We start from the raw sequence: 22,753 nt of genomic DNA, 5'->3' as shown, positions 1-22,753 counted from the left end.
GGTGTGCTATTTTCCCCCTTCAAAGAGATACTGCAGTTGGAATGTTTTCTTGGCTTTTCCCTTAACCAGGCACATTTGAGAGTCTGGAAAAGAACTAAGCAACATCACTAAGTTTGTCCAAAATTACCTAGAAAATTTAGCACTGCCAATTGAAAGAGTTGGGTTTTTTCTCTGACTAGCTTATATGGAAAAATGAGTATTTAAAGTCTTCAGAAGACCTGTAATGACAGATCATAAACATCCTATTACTGCTGTAAGGGGTAGAACTGTTCTAGCAGCTGTTCCCATTCATGATTTTAAGGCCAGAAAGGACGATTGATCATCTAGTCTGACATGTATAATACAGGCCACAGAACTACCCTAAAGTAGTTCCCAGAGCATCTCTTTTAGGAAAACACCCAATCTGGATTTAAAAAAAAAAAAATGGACAGTGACTGAGACTCCCCCAGAACCCTTGGTAAATTGATCCAATGGTTAATTACCTCACAATCGAAAATGTGTGCCTCATTTCGCATCTTAATTCATCTAGCTTCAGCTTTGCCACTGGATCATGTTACACCTTTCTCTGCTAGACTGAAGAGCTAATTGTTAAATATTTGTTTCCCCATCTTGGTACTGTAATCAAGTCATAGCTTAACCTTCTTTGTTAGGTTAAATAGAAAATATGCCTTGTAGTTGGAGCTCTTTGAGTTTCTCTACTCTTTTAATCAGTCACCTCTCACGACTCTGTGAACCCTCTCCAATTTATCAACATCCTTCATTTGTTGACACCAGAACTGGACACAGTGTTTAGGCAGTAGTTGCACCTGTGACTAATACACAGATAAAAAAGCCTCTACTCCTATTCAAGATTTTCCCCTTGTTGATGCATCCAAGGACTGCATTAACTAGCCCAGTCTAGGGGCAAGGCTTGGCAGCAAACTAATAAAAGGTAAGTCTGGCCTTCCTCCTAAATTATTAAAAGGAAAGAACATGGAGTCACCTTGTAAACAAGACAAGGATTTGCAGAAACATTGCTTTGCCTCTAATATAGCATTGTTTTTTAAAACAAATACAGATTCATTTAAGCCTCAGTCCTGCAATTATACTGTACCCATATGGAGGCCCATTTATGTCAATGGTGCTTCACACAGTTGCAAGGGTCTGCCCACTTCGATCCCTCTGCAAGATCAGAGCCTTTACAGGTTAGAGGCATCTTGTTTGATTGATGTGCATTTAAGAATTCTTAATTCCCCCAAAGGCACTGACAAGAATATAATTACACTTGAAAGAATCAGATTTATTGATAAAGGTCAACAAACATCAATTAAAAGGACACGAGATATTTCCACTGATAATAAAAGATTACAGATAGGCAAAGAGAAAAATGGTGCTTGAGAACTTAAATTTGATTTAAGGATTTTTTAATTTTTTTTATATATATATTTTGACTAGGGCTGTCAAGCAATTAAAAAAGTTAAATACGATTAATCGCACTGTTAAACAATAACAATACCATTTATTTAAATATTTTGGAAGTTTTCTAGATTTTCAATTACACAGAATACAAAGTGTACAGTGCTCACTTTATTTTTTATACCTGCCAGATGATCTACAGATTCATATGTCCCTTCACGTTTCAACCACCATTCAGGGGACATGCATCCATGCTGATGATGGGTGCTGCTAGATAATGACCCAAAGCAGTGCAGATCGACAGATGTTCATTTTCCATCATCCGAGTCAGATGCCACCAGCAGAAGATTGATTTTTTTTTTCCAGTGGTTCTGTTCTGTAATTTCCACATCAGAGTGTTGCTCTTTTTTTCCTGAAAGCATATTCCACACCTCGTTGCTCTCAGATTTTAGAAGGCACTGCACATTCTTAAACCTTGGGTCGAGTACCGTAGCTATCTCACAGTGGTACCTTCTTTGCCTTTTGTCAACTCTACAATGAAAATGCTCTTAAAATAAACATGAGCTGGGTCATCATCCGAGACTGCTAACACATGAAATATATGGCAGAATGAGAGCAAGACACAGAGCAGTAGACATACAATTCTCCCCCAAGGAGTTCAGTCACAAATTTAATTAACACGTTTTTTTTAAAACAACAAGTGCCATCAGAAGGAAGTATCTCCTTTGGAATGGTGGTCAAAGCATGAAGGGGCATACAAATACATTTCAGTTGTTATTCCATTGTTTAATTGCAATTCATTTTTTAAATCACAATTTGAATTATTTGTGTGTGTTAACTGCAATTAATCGACAGCCCTACAATCTGCAAAATTCATACAAAATAAACAAGTTCACACTAATCTGCAAACGGTTTTGGAAAAAAGGAGGAAGTTGCTCTTTTAAAAAAAAAACAAAAAAACAAACTACTACAGGTTATTTATGTCACAGGATTCTGACTCTTTGGTCTTGGGCCCCTATGTGAGACCGATTAAAAACTCCCCTACAAGAAAGGCAACCTTGACATTTCAGTAGCCAATCCCAGGTGCAATGGACTCTGCCTCATGCACTCCTATGTTCAAAGGTCAGCTCTTTTCAAGAGATTACTCACCCTGTGCAGTAACTCTGGTTCTTTGAGGTGTGTGTTACTATGGGTGCTCCACTCTAGGCACACCTTGCGCCTTTGATTGGAAATTTCATAGCGTCTGTTCAGCATGTGCTTACATCCCATACAGTGCGGTGCACTGCACCATCGTTATGTAGTGTTACATAGGTGAACCACCCTCAGTTTCTTCTGTACCGCGAAGTTCCACAGCAGAGAACTTCAAAGAAGATGGGAGGGAGGTGGGTAGTGGAGCAGGCATAGGGACATAAATCTCAAAGAGCTACACAGTTACTGCACAGGATGAGTAACCTCTTTGAGCAGTAACCCTATGGGTGCTCCGCTCTAGGCGACTACTGAGTAGTTCCCACTGGAGGGGGAAAGGGAGGGCTTCCAAATCTAATTTGGAACTGAAAAAAGCACAGAGCCAAACATAGCTCTGGAATAGCATTGGAAGCAGAGTCTTGAGTTATGGCTTAAATGTTCAAAAAAGGCATGTATAGCAGTCCAAGTAGTTGCCCTACGTATTTCAGTGATAGGAACGTTTTTCAGAAAGGATACTGGAGTAGAAATAGATCTTGTTGAATGGGTTTGGACACCCAAAGGAAGCTGAAGACCCCAAGATTGATAGCAACAATTAATTCAGTCCAATATCTGTCTCAAGTCTTTGTTGACTGCTGGCCCTTTAGATCTGTCCACAATACAGAAACAACGTGGAAGACTTCCTAAAAGATTTAGCCCTGCCAAGGTAAAAGGCCAGAGCACTCCTAACATCAAAGTGTGTGCATCAGCACTTCTTCCTTACCCAACAAAGGTTTAGGGTAAGAGACTGGGAGAGGAATGGGCTGGTTAATATGGAACTGTGAAGATAATTTTTTATCAAAAGTTGGGGTGCGTGACTGTCTTTGAAAAATATTGTGAAAGCCCTTATTTCCCCAACTTGTTGAGCAGATGGGGCAGCTACCAGAAATGCAGTTTTTATCAAGTTTTTAAAAATGGAGGAGCGAGCAGGTAGTCACTGACTCAAAAGTTGTTTTGTAAGGTATTTAAAAAGGAAGCTGAGGTCCCAAGTCAGGATAGGACATTTGACTTGTGAAAAGATTTCCAAGCCTCTTGAGGAACCACACTATCACTGGGTGAGTGAAAACAGAAAAGCCCTCTGTCAGGCAGTGGAAGACTATGGCAGCTGTCAGATGGACTGTAATGGGAGTTCAGTGACAACCCTGATTTTTTCAATTCCAGGATATACTCCAGTACATATGACTGTGAAGAGGACGCTGGTGGAATGTGTTTTAGGTCACCAGCAGCTGAATCTTGTCCACTGTTGCAAGTGTAAGCGCAGACTGTTTTCTGCTGTGTAATAGTACTCTTTTTACCTCCTCTGAACAGATTATTTCTAATCCTGCTAACCACTGACTAGCCATGCTTTGATGCAAAGAACTCAGATTTTCTGCCTTCTTGAAAGAGAAGATGAGGGACAGTATTAAGAGTGATTGGTGAGCAAGTCACCAGCTGAATGAGGTAAGGGAATGTCAAGATTATTACAAAAACCCTGGCATCGTCTTTACTTCTAATTCCTCTAATATCAAAGTTCTGATTGAGATAAAGAATGGTGTACAGCAGACCCGATGACCACTGAAAAAGAAGGGCATTCCCCTAAGGACTGGTGACCCAGCCTGCCTCTCTAGCAGAATTGTGCACGTTTATTGTTCCTAGTTGTGGCAAACAGGTCCTAGGGAGGGGTAGAGGGATGAACCAATATCAAAATATACAGTGAAATATGATGAAATCTATTTCCCCATTTGTGATCTGAGAGAAGTGTCTGCTGAGTGTAACTGCAGACACATTCTGAGCACTGGGAGGGTAAGCTAGTTTGATGTTAATACAATTGTATATAAACCAATTCCAAAGCCTGACTGCTCCAGCGCAGAGGGGAGGGTGATCTTGCCCCTCCTTGACAGCGTATATAAAAAAAAAAAAATGACAGACTTCATATTTGCCCCAAATCAATGGTAGAAAATTGGAGAGAGGCATATCTGACTGCCTTGAGTAACATCAAGTTGACATATTGTTTAGAGGTGTGCACCTGCCTTGACCCATGTGACTGTCTAGAAGTGCTCTCCAACCTAAGATGGATGCATCTGTTGTTATATCATTGGGAGAAGGCTAGACAAAAGGATCTCAACCAATTGAGGGAATTCTTCATCAAGATGGGTATGGAGAGTAACTTGTTCAGGACTGCACCTGCTCAGGGAATTAAAAAAACAGTGTCCTGAGCCACCTTTGAAGGCAATGCATCCACAATCTTGCGTGGCCTAAGACGAAAGTACCTACTGCCTATATGTCCTAGCAGTTGTAGACTGTTCTTGACCTGTGTCTGTGGGTTGATCTGGACTGTATTGACTATACTGGATAGAGCGACAAAATTGTGCAGTGGGAGGTAGGGTCTCGCTGCTATCAAGTCAAGGTAAGCGCCTATGAATTTGTACAGGGGTCAAAGTGGATTTTTCTTTTTTAAATTGTTCAGCTGCAGGCCCAATTTAAGGAAGATGTCTATTGCCTTGTGAGTAGCCACTGTAGGTTTTGCATAACAACCACCTTTCTGAAGCCAATCCCTTAATTCCTTTTCTGGAGAGGTGAGCTGCTGTTGACAACTTTCTAAAAGGTTCTTGGGGCAAAGGAGAGACCGAAAGGGAGTACCCTGTATTGAAACTGGTCTTGACTGTGAAACATAGAAACCTTCCATGGAAAGGGTGGATTGCTATATGGAAATATGCATGCTGAAGGGCTGTGAATCAATCCCTTTGGGTCCAATGACAAAATTATTTGTGCCTTTTTCCTCTTAGATGCCCTCAGGGAGCGTGGTGCTCAAGCAGTCACAGATTTGTATGGAGACTGGCGAAGGGTGAGGTGGGGTCCTCGCATGGATCAGAGGTTGGGTGAAGAGAGCTCTCCATCATGAGGAGATGTAGTTTGATCTTGCTGTTCTTGTCAATTCCCAAAGTACTATAACAGTCTTATAATGGAGCCGCAGGCAGTCTCCTTAGACCAGTGCTACTCAGACCTCAGTGGTGCAGGAGCCAAATTAGCAATCAACTTTACTCAGAGCCACAGTAGTGTGAATTCATTGTCTCATTTACTATTTGTTTGTATACATATATAAAAATCACAGCAAAATGACTACTTACTATTTTATCAATTACAATTGGTTAACATAGTAAAAGTATCCTAACTGGTTAATAATTAAATCAGTGTTTTAATATCATGTGCTAGAAAGAGCCACAGAAGACACGTTTAGGAGCCACTTGTGGCTCACAAGCTTTAGTCTGTGTATCACTGCCTTAGACACTCCAGTTTATCTTGCCACCCAGGCAAGATAGACTATATGATAAAGTGGTCATGTACACAAAATAAAATCACAAAATATTCAGGTTGCTTCCAGTCCCAAAAAAAAGTCACTTATCCCAGATCAACTTAGATCTCACACAGACAACACTGGTAACCAATCCTGTAATAAACTAACTAAAGGTCTATTAAACTAGGAAAAAGAAGTGTTATTTACAGGTTAAAGCAGGCAAACTGAACTCATTTGTGGGTGTTCTAGTTACCACATCTGTCACCTTTTGAAATCTGTTAGCAATGAACATCTTTTCAGGGCTAACCCAGGCCAAGTAGCATGGGGATGTCTATGCTTATGTTTAGGAATCCTTGCCCCTCAGAGTGCAGACAATATAAAAGTAGATTCAGTTTCTCCATGTCAGGGATTTTTATCCCCTTCTTTCCAGAGTTCAAACTGATGGGATGAGTTCATGAATAGGTCTCTCCTTCCTTGAGGGAGATAAGAATGCAATCAAAGTCTCAGTCGTCTGATGCTACAAAACATATCAATTGCCTTCAATGGGCCATTCTTGTATACAAGGCGGGCACTATCATCTTAAAATCAATGCTCCTCCCATTTGCTGAATTACACAATTAGAGAGGTTTACAATGCAAACACTTAATATAACTTTATGCCATTGGCTATAGAGACAATAAGTGAGATCAATATATGCAACATCCTACAAGCACTTTATGCAGTCTGAAGTGAACACACACTCTTATCAACTTAACCTCCAATATCTATTTGGACAACACTAACACACAGATAAACAAGACCAATTTCCAGCGATGCATTTGTAAGTATTCAGTGAGGCCTGAGGCACCTGGTCTACCAGCATTGCAGGTGTATAACTCCTCAAAAAGAGTGCAGAGTGGCTTTGGAGTCTTAATGTGTGGAGAGACTTGTCCATGCTCTCCACAAACAAACAGTTTGGAGCTGTTGAAAGGAAGGTCCTCAATAGTTTTTTGGACCTCTCTGAAATCCTGAAAGCTAGAAGGCTCTCCTCATGACTACCGCCATACAATAGAAAAAAATGGCACTGTCAGCCACATCCAGAGGCCTCCAGAGATGTTCTAACAAGAAGTTGGCCTGCTACAGTGATAGCCTGAAATTTATTCTCTGTGCTTTAATGGTGGACGCTCAATAAAGGAATGCAACTTGGCATAGTTGTATTTCACCATTAAACACCTGATAGCCAGTGATTCTAAACTGTAGAATGGCCAATAAGTACGACTTTTGACCAAACAGATAGAGGCATTTATGATCTTTATCATGGGGTGTAGATTTAGCGTAATGCTGCCTTTCATGTTAATTAACTGCCTCGATCAGAGAACTGGAAGAGGATAAGAAAAGCATCCCAAGTCCTAAAAGGTGGCATAATATTTCTTATTTATGCTCTTGCACGTGGTCAGAATCATAGATGGGGTATGCCAGATTACTTTCACTAGATCTAGTAGGGCCTCGCTAACAGGGAAGGAGATCCAGGCAGATGATGCTGTATGGAAGATGTCAAGCAGCTTATGATGTGACTCTTTAACCTTGTGTGGGATCTGTAAGGAGTCTGCTGTCCTCTTGATGAGTTCCTGGAACTGCTGGAAGTCATCAGCCACAGATGATGGGAGGTGGCATAACAGTTTCAGACAGGGGAAGGAGATGTTGACTGGCTGGGAGACCCATTCATCAGCCCTCAATTCCTGTTTATTTAAGGTTTCCTCCCGAGGTTCAGGTCTCCTAGAGAAAGATGATGGAAACTGTCTGCCTCTATGGTGGGTGGTACTCAAGGCCCACAAAAATTGCTGACAGTAAGCCACCCAGAAGTCCCACGATGGGTGTGTGTGTAGGAACCCACAGGTGTTCATACCAGCAAGATGCTGGCTGTAAATGTTTCTGATGGATATTATCAGCTTCTTCAGATGCCCCTGGAAAAGTACCCCTTTGGAGATGGGAGAGGAGCGGGGAGATCCTTGAACTGATATTTGAGAAACCAAAGCAAGATCTTTGTCAGAATCCTCCTCTTCCACATCACTTTGAAGCAGTCGAGCACTGAAAGAAACAGAAGGCAAGTCTATTGGTACTGGATGAATGTCTGGAGACGGAGGTCCTTGGTACTGAGAATGGATCAGTATCAAACAATGGGTGAATCAGGTGTTGTGGTCACAGAAAAGTGCAAAGGAAACTAATTCCTGTAGTACTGAGTGCGTTGTTGGTACCATAGGGATGGCCTGGGTAGGAGTAATAGTGGTACCGTGGACCTTGCACACTCTGTGGAGAGTAGAGAGAATGTCTGACTAGTCTTTTTCGGTACCCAGTGAGAAGGACTAGATCTTTTTACTGCTTAGCTTTTCCAATGGTACTGATGGCCTAACAGAGCACAGCATTTTGGAGTCCTTTGGCTTAGTGATTCTTTTGCTTCCAAAACTTGTGGGTTGGAGACCAATGGGTGCCAAAGAAGCTTGTGGCATTGATGACTGCAGCTTCTTTGAGGAAGATTCCCTAGGTGGAGGATTTCAGAGACCTTATGAGAGGAATTTTGACTCTTTCCTCTTAAGTGCCCTCAGGGAGTGTGGTGCTTATACAGTTGCAGTGGCAGACTTTTATGGAGACCAGCGAAGGGGAGGTGGAGTGGCATCATGGCCAGGATCAGAAGCTGGGCAAAGAGTTCTCCATGATAAGTAGATGTAGTCTGATCTCCCTGTTCTTTTCTGACCCTAGGATTTTAATGCAAGGCAACAGCTGCACTTTTGGGTTACAAGAGATTCCCTGAAGCAATAGATACATCGGGATTGCTCATCACTCACCAGGATTAGTGCCTGGCATGATAGGCAGCGTTTAAAACCACGGAAATTGGGCACTCCCTCTCAGTAATTTAAAGGGAGAAGGGGAGAAACATTTAAAAAACACTAACTAGGATGAATGAGACTTCTATGGAAAAAATAACTCTTAGATGTGGGGAACTGAAATATTAACATGCCCTCTACCCTCAGTCTTCCTGTTGTCTCAGAGAAAAAAAAAAAAAGACAGTATCTTCACAGGACTGCCCTATTCCTGATTTCAATCTCATGACATTTCCCTTCTTTGTGACTACTGTCTCCCATTATTTCCAACAGATCTGAAGCGCAGCAAGATGGCCACCATTTCCCTTCAATATCTCCATATGGAAGTGAGGCTTCCCCCCCAATAAGATGGCCGCTTACAACCACTGTTTCAATTGAGACAGAAGCCCGACAGTTCTCAAAAGAGTTAGAATGTCACTTTATAGTCAAGGGACTAGACAGGATACTGAGACAATTGGGGACTGAACAGAAGAGAAGATCAAAAGGTGCAGGAGGAGCCTGAAGGGTGGAGCAAGGGAAGAAGGAAGCTAATTAAGGTGGAATAAGGAAAGGGCAAGAGGGAGAATGTGAGAGGAAAGAAAAGAAGGAAGGTAAGCACAGTAAAAGCAGGGGACAAGTGGAGGAACACAGAGGGAGGATGCATATGTGATAGCTCCCTATCCTGTCTAGTTAAGGAGAGAAAGAGAATCAGAGATCCCCACATCCTAGGTATAGGAGAGGTAAGCAGAGTTCCCTCTGAGTAGCAAACAGGGAAAGACCTGCATTTTTTAGAATATTTCAGATTGAATTTTGAATCAGAGATCACTTCATACACATTTGGAGGTAGCCCTCTGCACCAAAGAGGAAAAAACGATCTGAAGATAATTGAAAATGTGATAAACAACTTTTTTGGGAGAGAAGGTCTGACAGTTTTTGAATGCTTGAAATTCACATTACTGAAGCAAGGTCCACACAGCTCAGATGATTTTGGGAGGTGGGGGGGGAGGGGGCGGAGGAGGCGGTAGTTAGGTTGAATTTAGCACAAGTGTACCAGGAGAAACGGAAGCAAATAAAGACAGCATATGATTGGGAGGAGGATGAAAGATGCTCATTACTACTAAACTTGCACTCAGCAAAAATGACATCAGAGGGAATGCTGGTAAAAAGATTAATTTAAATCCAAACCACAAGATAATAGAAGTGTAGATAATTGCATAAGTTCTGAGACTCCATTTTGTTTTGTATTTATTAAAAACCAATAAAAAGAGGTAGCTACATACCAAATGCATACAAAACTTAATTGTCTGCTTTCGTGCCAGGCTACAGAAGTCACTTTGGTAAGGAGTCTCTGTATGCACTTTATCTTATGCCTAAAATACCAGATACATTCAGATGCACATTTCCTACGCAATAGGGCAAACCTTGCTCATCCTGATATCTCACTACAGTGATTCTCAGCCTTTTCCATTCTAGGACCCCTCATGATCCCCTCCAATTTAACTAGGACACTAGTTAGGAACTTCCACTCCCATTTAGCAATGAGGTGGACAGGTTGACTGTATTCCCATCCTGCCTACCCCACCCTGTTATTCTTCCCCCACCTCTGATCTTATCTTCCCTCCACCTCAGCCCCTCCCAGCACCTCTCCACACACATGCCCACTTCACTGCATTTTAGTCAGACTGGTTCCATATTTTTGTCCATGCTACGTGGATAATAATGGAGGAACACAGAGGACAAGAGAGACAAAATCCTTGCTTTCACCTGCAATGCCCAGCAGCTCACAGCAACTGGAAAGAGCAGTTGCAGAGAAAGTCCTCCTCAGTCCCTGCTGCCCCAAAATGGTGCATGCATAGCTCAGTTGTCATGTAGGAGCCCTTTGGGGATGAAGCACGATCAACGCATATGGTATAAGAATTTAGATGTAAAACTTCTGAGTTTCTGTGAACTGAAATTTCAGAGGTTTACAATCTGGCCAAATTTAAGTGAGTTTTCATGAGACTGGCACAGGGGCAACTCACCGGCCAAATGTCAAGTCCCTGCTCCAAAATACAGAGGCACTAGAACTTAACAGAACTGGTAAGATTTAAACACACACACACACACACACACACACACACACACACACACACACCCAACGGCAAAACAAAATTCCTTAATCTCGCTCTCATTTTAGCTGAAACTTCCAAAAAAATTGAGCTTGAGGCAGACACCCACCATGAACATTTCAGCCTCAATGGCTATTTGGCAAAGTTATAAGCAACTAAAAGCAGAATCTTATAATGGAATGTGTCAACCTTAACTTCAGTAAAACCTAAAGTATGGTCCCAAAAGTCATTCACACTGTTATTTTAAGAAATACTTAACTGCATGTTGGAAATCAACCCTTAGAAATTCATACTAAGTTACCCACATTTGCTCTTCTGGGGAGTAATCCCAAGAGGTAATGAGGGCCTGTAATTCCAAGTACAATGTTTGACAACTGTGGATGCCTGTTCCCCATCAGAACTATGCCCCTAACAATTTCATAATTGGATTTAATGTATTGATAAGTAAAAGTGACCATAAACACTATACCATGGAGACTCCAAAAAGGGAGGTCTTCCAGGTTAAAAGAAGCCATACTTTCCCTGACCAAGTTAGTACTGCTAGCATTAGACCTATTTAAAAAACAGTGCATGAAACCTCAGTTTTCTAGCTCCATGCTCAAAGCTATAAATTATCAAACCCTCTCAACTCAGTGGAATGCAATTAGGAAATGAATGAATGTTCACACTGCCCTCTACTGACCTATTGCTAGCTCAGCAGATTCTTTACATACTTATTTGTACACTAGCATTCAGCTCATTGCTACTATGGTAGTTAGAATTGTTCACTTCTACAGTTTTGATCAGTCCTCTGAGGGAACATGGGCAAAAGGAGAAGACAAGTTCTTTTAAAAATTTACATTTTGGATAATTATCCTTAGCACCTTTATATTCTATGATACTTCCAACATAATAGTATGCTGCAAATGTACTAAAATTATAATATCCTTCATTATGAACTTTGTTCATTAGATGAAAATAAAGTAATCAAATTAATCTCTCGTTTAATTCCACTGCCTTCCAGTGTGCTTATGGACCTTAATGGCCTTGCACTAAAAATCTGAAAGAAAATGGTTAATAGAGGACAATTGTTAGACTTCAGAAACACAATGGCTCCTCCATTGCAGCAATTCTCAAACTCCGGGTCACGACCCCAGAGTGGGTCATTACCAATTTTAATGGGGTCTCCAGTGCTGGTGTTAGACTGGCTGGGGCCCAGGGCTAAAGCTGAAGCCTGAGCCCCACCACTCTGGGCTCAGGCTTCGGCTTCAGCCCTGAGTGACAGGGCTCAGGGTACAGACCCCTTTGTCCAGGGGGTTGGGATGGGGGAGGGGAAAATGGGAGATCAGGTTTTGGCCCTGCCTGAAGCAGTGGGGCTCAGGCTTCAGCTCCCCCTCTTGGGGTCATGTAGTAATTTTTGTTGTCAGAAGGGGGTCACGGTGCAATGAAGTTTGAGAACCCCTGCTCTAACGAACATCTTACTTTTAAGGATTTTAAGTGACATGGAAGCGATCCTTATTGACTTATGATCTTTTAAAGACTTCACATCTGAAAAGTATTTTACAATACAGAGGTTTCATTTTCCAAAGCTCTCTTCCTCCCACAAGAAGTACCTGCTTCCTCCTGATGTAAAACCTGACCTAATTTTTAGATCTCCACAGTTTATGTTATGGGGAAGGTTGCTGCCATGCTGCAGTCAAGGTTCAGCCAAGCTTTCTGTTTAAAATCTACATACATACATACTTGGATTGCCTCAAGTTTTAGTGCACCATTGGGGCCCAAGGGATGGCTAATGATGCATGCAGATTTGGGGTCATCTGATCAAAGGTTCTCTCAGATACTGAACCCCTTCCCTCCTTTAAGGAGTTGATTTTAATACTCAAATTGTTCGAAAAATCCATCTTGAAAATTGACAGATCAACAGTAGCTGGAAAAGACTTTGTGGTGCAAGTTTAAAGGAGATGAAGCTGAAACATAACTTGCTTTTAAATTGTTCAGATTCTTGGTTTTTTGGGGCAGAGCTAGTGGAAAAAACTAAGACGCTAACCCTCATAAAAGGTATACTATTGGACTGCCCCTGAGCTCAGCTATTCAATGGCACCAGGAACCAGTTCAGAAATTTTTCCAAAAATCGGTCACTTCTGCTATAGCATGAATGATGTGGGCCTCTTGGAGAACTTCAGTACTGCACAGAAAAATGCCCATAAAGCAGGGTGGATACAAATCAATGATTTAAAAACCAGATTTTTTTTATTTTTGATTAAATGCTTTGAGGAAAAAACCTATCTAGATATCTCTAGCTATAACGTATCATAATTAAAACCATCTTTAATCATGGAATAGGGATTATAAATTCTAATTCTATAGTATGAGACAATATATTCATGTAACATTTAAGAAAAGTTTTGTAAATGAGTTCCAATAGTTCACGGATTGGGGACCCAATCTTAGGAGTTCTAAGGGCTTCTGTATAGATTATTTAGGTTAATCTTTCTATCTACCCAATGGGACTCAGTGCTCAGTCTAGAAGATACCGTCAGAGATGCTTAGTTTTGCAGTTCTCAAACTGTGGATTTGTGTCTCCAGAGACAACATGATAACATAAAAAATGTTTTAAATAAATAAATATTATATATATATGAAAGAGGGAGAAAGAGAGAGAGAGAGAGAGAGAGAGAACAGACCTCAACCCTGTTGTCTATCTGCAAATTTGCGTGTACGAAGAGTCAATCCCTTACCTCTCTCTAAACGTGCAAAGTTTCAAAAAGTCCAAAGGATAGAAGATTGTTCTGGACAAGGAGAAGAAGTCTGGAGATAAATGTGAGAAGGGAGGGATAGGCAATAGAAACAAAAGTGAAGCTGTTTAAGCAGCATATTTCAGAAGTCTTGAGGTCTTTCTGAGTGTAACCTTCATTATCTGAGATCTACTATACCATTCTCTCACTAGAAGGGAAAACCTATAATGGCAGCAGGCCGTAAGAGAGACCCAGTTTGGGAATATTTTAATGAAGTTCCTCTACCTGTGGGTAAGACAGGCACGCGTGCAAAATGCAAACAGCGCAACAAAGAAATGCAAGGCCTGGTTGCCCAGATGAAACAACATCATGAGAAGTGTTCCTTCTCAGGAGGAAGCTGGGTTGAAGTTGATGAAAGAAACTTGTCTGAACATGCAGGATCTTCAGGTTGGTAAACTTTTTTTTTATTTCATACTGCTTTCTTAAGGACTGCTTGTCTTCCTTCTGGACTATTCTTGAATTCTCATGTTTGAGCAAAAATATATAGTTGTTGTTCTATGGTACTATGATTTTAGATGCAGTTGTGATAAAAAAATAAATAGCTGAAATAGGCAGATCTTCCTTTTACGGTTTCACCTTTAAAGTAGTACTGAGTGTCAGTGAATGCAATGAATAATTCTAAATGAGCACTATAGTAATAATAAATAACTGCATTGACTTATTTTGTTTAGGAGAATCCATCCTCAACATACAGGATTCTGAAGACTATCCACCTTCAAGATCACCATTATTTTCTATAGTTTCAGAGTTATCTGCCAGGGATAGTGTTTCAGTCACATCATGTATGTCACATAGCCACAGTATATCACCTGTAGCAAAAAGAAGAAAAAATCATCCAGAAACAACCATAGATAACTTTGTGATAAGAACCAGCAGATCACAAAAAGAGGTGATTGATGAAAAAGTTGCCTGGTTTGTTTATGCAACCAACTCTCTTTTCTGTATGATTGAGAATCCACACTTCATTAACATGGTTCAGTCATTAAGACCAGGAGACAGTCCACCCAACAGAGCAGATGCAACAGGCAAATTGCTGGATAAAGTGTATGAAAGAGAAATTGAGCAGTGTGCAAAAGGTCTAGAGGGTGAAATTGTTAACCTGAGTCTTGATGGGTGGAACAATGTCCACAATGATGCTGTTGTATGTGCTTGTGTGACAACAGAAGGAGGGAAGAACTTCCCTCCAGAAACAACTGATACATCAGGAAATGCGCACACAGCAGAATACTTACAAGAAGTAGCAGTAAAAGCTATAACAAACGGTGAAAAAAATTTTCAAATGGCTAGTATGCAGCTTGGTCACAGACAATGCTGCAAATGTATCCAAGATGAAAAGAAATTTAGAAGAGAGTCCCAAGCTAATACTATACGGTTGCAGAGCTCATTTGATGCACCTCCTAGCCAAAGACTTCAGTGTTCCAGAAATAAAGGCTAATGTTGTTGAAATTGCAAAATACTTCCGTGACAACCACTTTGCAGCAGCTGCTCTGAAAAAAGCGGGAGGAACCAAGCTAATTCGCCCACAAGACATGTGATGGAACTCCGTAGTGGACTGTTTTGAGCACTATATCAAGAACTGGCCTAATCTGATGTCAGTTTGTGAACAAAATTTGAAAAAATAGATGGCACTGTCACAGCCAAAGTTCTCAACATTGGGCTTAAGAGAAATGTTGACTGCATGCCGAGCACCCTGAAGCCTATTTCTGTAGCCTTGAACAAAATGCAGGGAAATAGCTGTTTTATTGTTGACGCTGTTGAAATTTGGAAGGAACCGAGTGAGATCTTAAAAACAGAAATATGCAATGACAGAGTTAAATTACAAGCATTAAAAAAAAACGAATGGGACAAGCACTATCTCCAGCTCATTTTCTTGCAAATATTCTCAATATTCGGTACCAGGGTCAAACCTTAATTGCTGAAGAGGAGGAGTTGGCTAGGACATGGGCATCCAGCAATCATCCCTCCGTAATGCCAACTATAATAAACTTCAGAGCTAAGGGTGAACCATTCAAAGAAAATATATGTTTGTTGATGATGTTTTAAAGAAAGTCACACCAGTTCACTGGTGGAAGTCGCTTAAGAACTTGGATTCAGAGAGTGTTGAAGTGATGATCTCACTTTGAACAGCAGTAGCTTCTTCCACCAGCGTAGAAAGAATATTTTCTTCCTTTGAACTAATTCATTCCAAATTGAGAAATCGTTTGGGACCTGAAAAAGCAGGAAAGCTTGTTTTTCTTTTCCAGATTATGAACAAACATGAAACGGACAGTGAAGACAACTGAGTTAGTTGCAGAAGCCAGTATTTTAAGTTTCTCATGTTGACCTGGCTGACGTAGTCGATTTAATTTTTTTTAATATTTCATTTAACTATTTTAGTTAAAACAATTTAAACAAAAACAAACCTGCTTTTAGAAAACTTGAATGTTTAACTAAATTCAAAAATTCATATGCTTGTTTTGTGAAAATATTATATATTTGTTGTGGAAGAAAAAAAATCCAGAATACATAATGTTGTTGCTTTAGTTAAATAAAACAATTTAAATGTTTGTCTGGTGATGTTCTCCTCCTAATACAGCCTGGCAAGAAAATCCTCCAATATTAATGATTAACCTGTTGAATTAAAGATAGTTCACCTCCCAATGACTTCATAAATATCTGCTTCTGTCAAGGTTCCTCCCCCACTCTGAACTCTAGGGTACAGATGTGGGGACCTGCATGAAAAACCTCCTAAGCTTATCTTTACCAGCTTAGGTCAAAACTTCCCCAAGGTACAAAATATTCCACCCGTTGTCCTTGGACTGGCCGCTACCACCACCAAACTAATACTGGTTACTGGGGAAGAGCTGTTCGGACGCGTCCTTCCCCCCAAAATACTTCCCAAAACCTTGCACCCCACTTCCTGGACAAGGTTTGGTAAAAAGCCTCACCAATTTGCCTAGGTGACTACAGACCCAGACCCTTGGATCTTAAGAACAATGAACAATCCTCCCAACACTTGCACCCCCCCTTTCCTGGGAAATGTTGGATAAAAAGCCTCACCAATTTGCATAGGTGACCACAGACCCAAACCCTTGGATCTGAGAACAATGAAAAAGCATTCAGTTTTTTTACAAGAAGACTTTTAATTAAAAAAATAGAAGTAAATAGAAATAAAGAAATCCCCCCTGTAAAATCAGGATGGTAGATATCTTACAGGGTAATTAGATTAAAAAACATAGAGAACCCCTCTAGGCAAAACCTTAAGTTACAAAAAAGATACACAGACAGAAATAGTTATTCTATTCAGCACAATTCTTTTCTCAGCCATTTAAAGAAATCATAATCTAACACATACCTAGCTAGATTACTTACTAAAAGTTCTAAGACTCCATTCCTGGTCTATCCCCGGTAAAGACCAGCATATAGACAGACTATAGACAGACACACAGACCCTTTGTTTCTCTACCTCCTCCCAGCTTTTGGAAGTATCTTGTCTCCTCATTGGTCATTTTGATCAGGTGCCAGCGAGGTTACCTTTAGCTTCTTCACCCTTTACAGGTGAGAGGAGCTTTCCCCTGGCCAGGAGGGATTTCAAAGGGGTTTACCCTTCCCTTTATATTTATGACAGCTTCAATTACCTTTGGTAAATGAAATAACCAAATGATCATCAGAAAATTAATCTGAGAAGTTTAAAAAAAAAAAAAACTTTAAAAATGTATAGTGTGTACCTTCTAAAAATGAAACCTCTCTCTATCTCTGAGTTATGAGGAATATCTATTAAGGTTATAACAGCCAACGAGAACGCACTTTTATGTAGAAATCCATGATTAAATCAAGTCTTCCTGACTAATGATTTAAATCAATTTGATTTAAATCAAATCCACCCTGTTATAAAGGTCAAATTTAGGTGTGGATTAGTAAAGGCAGGGTAACTAAACCTGATTTACACTTGACCACTTCACACAAATATCCAAGACTTGCCAGATGTTAACACCTGTTCATCCGTCTGGGACATCACCTTTTGTTACCGACTGTGCCAATAAACTGCTAGAATTCCCCAGAGCAATAGTGCAGCAGAGAGGGCATGGACGTGTATGAACGCCAGTGCAGATGAGGCATTTTGTTGTCTCGGAGTCTGCAAAAGGATATTCGAATTTGATGAAGTGACTACATTCTTGTTTCGTCTTGACATACCTAGTAGAATGTCAGCCTCTGAAGGTGACAGTGACAGTTTTTCTAGAGGCCTTGAAACTCTCATCATTCTTACAACTCTTTCATGTATTCCTAGATTTCAGAGGCAAGAGGACCATCATGACCATCTATTCAGACTTCCCTATTTTTCTGGGCTGTGTAACATGTGATTTCTGATTCCTCTAGCTACAGCCATAGGAGCCGACTCCATGGGTACTCTGTGGCTGGAGCACCTATGGGGAAAGTTAGTGGGTGCTCTGCACCCACCGGCAGCCAAGCTCCCTGCCCCCCTCACCTCACCTCCACGCCGCCTTCTCCACTGAGCGCACCATGTCCCCGCTCCTCCCTCCCTCCCAGCACTTGCCACCGCTAAGCAGCTATAGCAAGCTCTGGGAGGGAGAGCAGGGAGGAGCGGGAATGTAACGTGCTCAGAGCAGGAGACAGCGATTTGGGGAAGGAGTCTAATGGGGCAGGGAGGGGGAGAAGTTGGGACGGGGACTTTGGGGAAGGGGTTGGAATGTGGGCAGGAGGGGGTGGGGCAGGGGTCATGTCTGGGGGGAGGAGGGGGTGTCGTGTACCCACCGGCACCATTAGAAGTCGGTGCCTATGGCTGCAGCTGCACCTCTCCTCAGAAACCAGTGCAAGCTCTGGCCACTTGCTGCAATCGATACCCGAATCGATACAGTTCCACCTAACCGAGAGGGTCAGTTAGAGTGTATGAAGAGGAATGAGAGTTTAGAGTTGTATTGAACATAACTCAGTACAATATAGAAAATGGCAGATGTTAGGAACAGGACAGGTTCAACTTCAGAGAGGCAGAGTTAAGATTTTGTGGAGGTGTGATGGGAGATGTTACCTTAACTCCATACTTGCTGGTTTTCAGAAGATTCAGTTTAGTGACCCTTCAATTTATGGAAAAGCATACGATAGCACCAGGCAACCTTAACGCCACGTTAAAATTTATTTGCTAATGAATTAAGCTACACCACAAAAATATGAATAGTTATAGTGGCCTAACAAGATAACAGCAAGGAAGTTCAAAATAGGTTAGCTCAGATTTTTATGTATACCACTAGTTTCCCTGGAATATACTAGTATGAATTGATCAAATGTTACAAAACCACAGGCTTCTAGGCACAAAGAGTACTTAGAAGATGACTATCTACACTACGTAATTTAACTACTATAATTTGCACCAGTGAGAGTTTACTGGCAGTGTACATCCACACAAGTCATTCTGTTTTGAGTGCAAAGGGTCCACACACAGCACTCCCTGCACGTACAGCATGGTCTGTTACTTGTTCCTTGGAGCAAGTGCATATTGTCTGTTTATATAATGTCGATTTACACTTGTTCACACCATTGCTCTGTTTGATTGCCTGTTTCAAACAGTTCTGTCCTGTATAAGGATCATAACCATCTTTCTTCGTGAACAGCAAGAGATGTCTCCTACACTCCCACAATGGCAGTTTCCATGCAGGAAGGCCACTAAGCTCCCAGTGCACCCGCAGCCAATTAGACACTGGATATGAGTGGAGACTCAGTGTACTTTGATGAGCACAGCCATGTGTGGGGTAGTAGCATTCAAGATAGCAAGGAACCTGATTTTATTCTCTTCCATTTATTCAATAATAAAAGAAAACTAGAAATATAAAATTACATTGTTTTCTAATTGAAGTAAGCGTTTCTTTCTAGAAGCAGACAAGAGTAGTGCAAAGGTAGGACTTCCTTCCAACCACATCAGTGTGGGCACCAGGTAACGTACCACTTTGAGAGAGAAACAAGTAGACCATGGAGAGGAAGGAGAATTATTTGAGGATAGGAGGGGGTATAGCAATACCCCGGCCTATGCATATTTCAATTAATGATCCTTTCTGTTCTTCCTCTTTCAAATCTCAGGAGTGGCAGATCATGCGGAGGCCTGCTGTAGCAATCCCCAACAAAGTATGAATAACGCTTCTCTAACCAGCCATTTAATTTTTCTTATTTTCCACAAGTACTCCTTTTCTTTTTGCAAATACAGACTAACACAGCTGTTACTCTGAAACCTATTTTTCTTGTGTCTCCCCAAATTCATTTGAGAAACAAGAAAGTTAATATATTTTAAGATGCAGGCATTTCATGTCTTCATTTGATTATCTCTGTATCTTCCTTCGCTGCTCTGAAGGCTGGAGTGGCAAGGGAAGAAAATTGTTCAGAGCACCCACATACAGTACTACATTGAGTGCTTTCCTGCATACAAGCTGTTGGAGAGTGGCTTGACAGATAGCTTTGGTAGCTCAGTGCTGTCACTAATGGGTGAGCAAGAGCATTAGGGAATTACACGGGGAGGACTAATTACACTTCTGCAGCTACAAGGTTTGTATTTCCTGTCCATACTGGCACTGCACAAGAGCTGAGTGACTGGGGCAGGATGCAATGGTAGTCTACACACACTCTGAGTAAATCACAATAGTGGTTTAAACAACTCTGCACTGTTGGAAGGAACTGTGTATGAAAAATTTTTTACAGGAGTGCTAAGGAACTATAAAGGTGGTGATATCACAAAAATGCTGTACTTCAGAAAAGTCTTTTGATTGAGATAAAGAACTACCATGACAAACGCACTGAAGACAGGTTTCAGAGTAACAGCCGTGTTAGTCTGTATTCGCAAAAAGAAAAGGAGGACTTGTGGCACCTTAGAGACTAACCAATTTATTAGAGCATAAGCTTTCGTGAGCTACAGCTCACTTCTTCAGATGCATATCGTGGAAACTGCAGCAGGCTTTATATATACACAGAGAATATGAAACAATACCTATTCCCACCCCACTGTCCTGCTGGTAATAGCTTATCTAAAGTGATTTCCAGCACAAATCCAGGTTTTCTCACCCTCCACCCCCCCACACAAATTCACTCTCCTGCTGGTGATAGCCCATCCAAAGTGATAACTCTTTACACAATGTGCATGACAATTAAGCTGGGCTATTTCCTGCATAAATCCAGGTTCTCACATCCCCCCCACCCCCATACACACACAAACTCACTCTCCTGCTGGTAATAGCTCATCCAAACTGACCACTCTTCAAGTTAAAATCCAAGTTAAACCAGAACATCTGGGGGGGGGGGTAGGAAAAAACAAGAGGAAACAGGCTACCTTGCATAATGACTTAGCCACTCCAAGTCTCTATTTAAGCCTAAATTAATAGTATCCAATTTGCAAATGAATTCCAATTCAGCAGTTTCTCGCTGGAGTCTGGATTTGAAGTTTTTTTGTTTTAAGATAGCGACCTTCATGTCTGTGATTGCGTGACCAGAGAGATTGAAGTGTTCTCCGACTGGTTTATGAATGTTATAATTCTTGACATCTGATTTGTGTCCATTTATTCTTTTACGTAGAGACTGTCCAGTTTGACCAATGTACATGGCAGAGGGGCATTGCTGGCACATGATGGCATATATCACATTGGTGGATGTGCAGGTGAACGAGCCTCTGATAGTGTGGCTGATGTTATTAGGCCCTGTGATGGTGTCCCCTGAATAGATATGTGGGCACAGTTGGCAACGGGCTTTGTTGCAAGGATAAGTTCCTGGGTTAGTGGTTCTGTTGTGTGGTATGTGGTTGTTGGTGAGTATTTGCTTCAGGTTGCGGGGCTGTCTGTAGGCAAGGACTGGCCTGTCTCCCAAGATTTGTGAGAGTGTTGGGTCATCCTTTAGGATAGGTTGTAGATCCTTAATAATGCGTTGGAGGGGTTTTAGTTGGGGGCTGAAGGTGACGGCTAGTGGCGTTCTGTTATTTTCTTTGTTAGGCCTGTCCTGTAGTAGGTAACTTCTGGGAACTCTTCTGGCTCTATCAATCTGTTTCTTTACTTCTGCAGGTGGGTATTGTAGTTCTAAGAAAGCTTGACAGAGATCTTGTAGGTGTTTGTCTCTGTCTGAGGGGTTGGAGCAAATGCGGTTGTATCGCAGAGCTTGGCTGTAGACGATGGATCGTGTGGTGTGGTCAGGGTGAAAGCTGGAGGCATGCAGGTAGGAATAGCGGTCAGTAGGTTTCCGGTATAGGGTGGTGTTTATGTGACCATTGTTTATTAGCACTGTAGTGTCCAGGAAGTGGATCTCTTGTGTGGACTGGACCAGGCTGAGGTTGGTGGTGGGATGGAAATTGTTGAAATCATGGTGGAATTCCTCAAGGGCTTCTTTTCCATGGGTCCAGATGATGAAGATGTCATCAATATAGCGCAAGTAGAGTAGGGGCTTTAGGGGACGAGAGCTGAGGAAGCGTTGTTCTAAATCAGCCATAAAAATGTTGGCATACTGTGGGGCCATGCGGGTACCCATAGCAGTGCCGCTGATCTGAAGGTATACATTGTCCCCAAATGTGAAGTAGTTATGGGTAAGGACAAAGTCACAAAGTTCAGCCACCAGGTTAGCCGTGACATTATCGGGGATAGTGTTCTTGATGGCTTGTAGTCCATCTTTGTGTGGAACGTTGGTGTAGAGGGCTTCTACATCCATAGTGGCCAGGATGGTGTTATCAGGAAGATCACCGATGGATTGTAGTTTCCTCAGGAAGTCAGTGGTGTCTCGAAGGTAGCTGGGAGTGCTGGTAGCGTAGGGCCTGAGGAGGGAGTCTACATAGCCAGACAATCCTGCTGTCAGGGTGCCAATGCCTGAGATGATGGGGCGCCCAGGATTTCCAGGTTTATGGATCTTGGGTAGTAGATAGAATATCCCAGGTCGGGGTTCCAGGGGTGTGTCTGTGCGGATTTGATCTTGTGCTTTTTCAGGAAGTTTCTTGAGCAAATGCTGTAGTTGCTTTTGGTAACTCTCAGTGGGATCAGAGGGTAATGGCTTGTAGAAACTCGTGTTGGAGAGCTGCCGAGCAGCCTCTTGTTCATATTCCGACCTATTCATGACGACAACAGCACCTCCTTTGTCAGCCTTTTTGATTATGATGTCAGAGTTGTTTCTGAGGCTGTGGATGGCATTGCGTTC

The 22,753-nt window shown here is 41.6% G+C and overlaps 2 protein-coding genes across 16 annotated transcripts in view; one reads left to right on the top strand and one right to left on the bottom strand.

Moving 5' to 3' along the window:
• LCORL (ligand dependent nuclear receptor corepressor like) overlaps positions 1-22,753 on the bottom strand; it is a 182,311-nt gene that overhangs the window by 151,536 nt on the left and 8,022 nt on the right. The gene's annotated exons all lie outside the window — the stretch shown is intronic.
• On the top strand, positions 13,162-16,211 carry LOC140910718 (uncharacterized). The gene is made up of 2 exons (XM_073342414.2): positions 13,162-13,996; positions 14,281-16,211. The coding sequence occupies exons 1-2, from the start codon at positions 13,777-13,779 to the stop codon at positions 15,042-15,044; spliced, it is 984 nt and encodes a 327-aa protein (XP_073198515.1). The 5' UTR covers positions 13,162-13,776; the 3' UTR covers positions 15,045-16,211.

This window comes from Lepidochelys kempii, chromosome 4 (assembly GCF_965140285.1).
Source record: "Lepidochelys kempii isolate rLepKem1 chromosome 4, rLepKem1.hap1, whole genome shotgun sequence".
Taxonomy (NCBI): Eukaryota; Metazoa; Chordata; order Testudines; family Cheloniidae; genus Lepidochelys; species Lepidochelys kempii.
The sequence above is the reverse complement of the archived record's forward strand: the minus strand, read 5'-3'. Positions and strand labels throughout refer to the sequence as shown.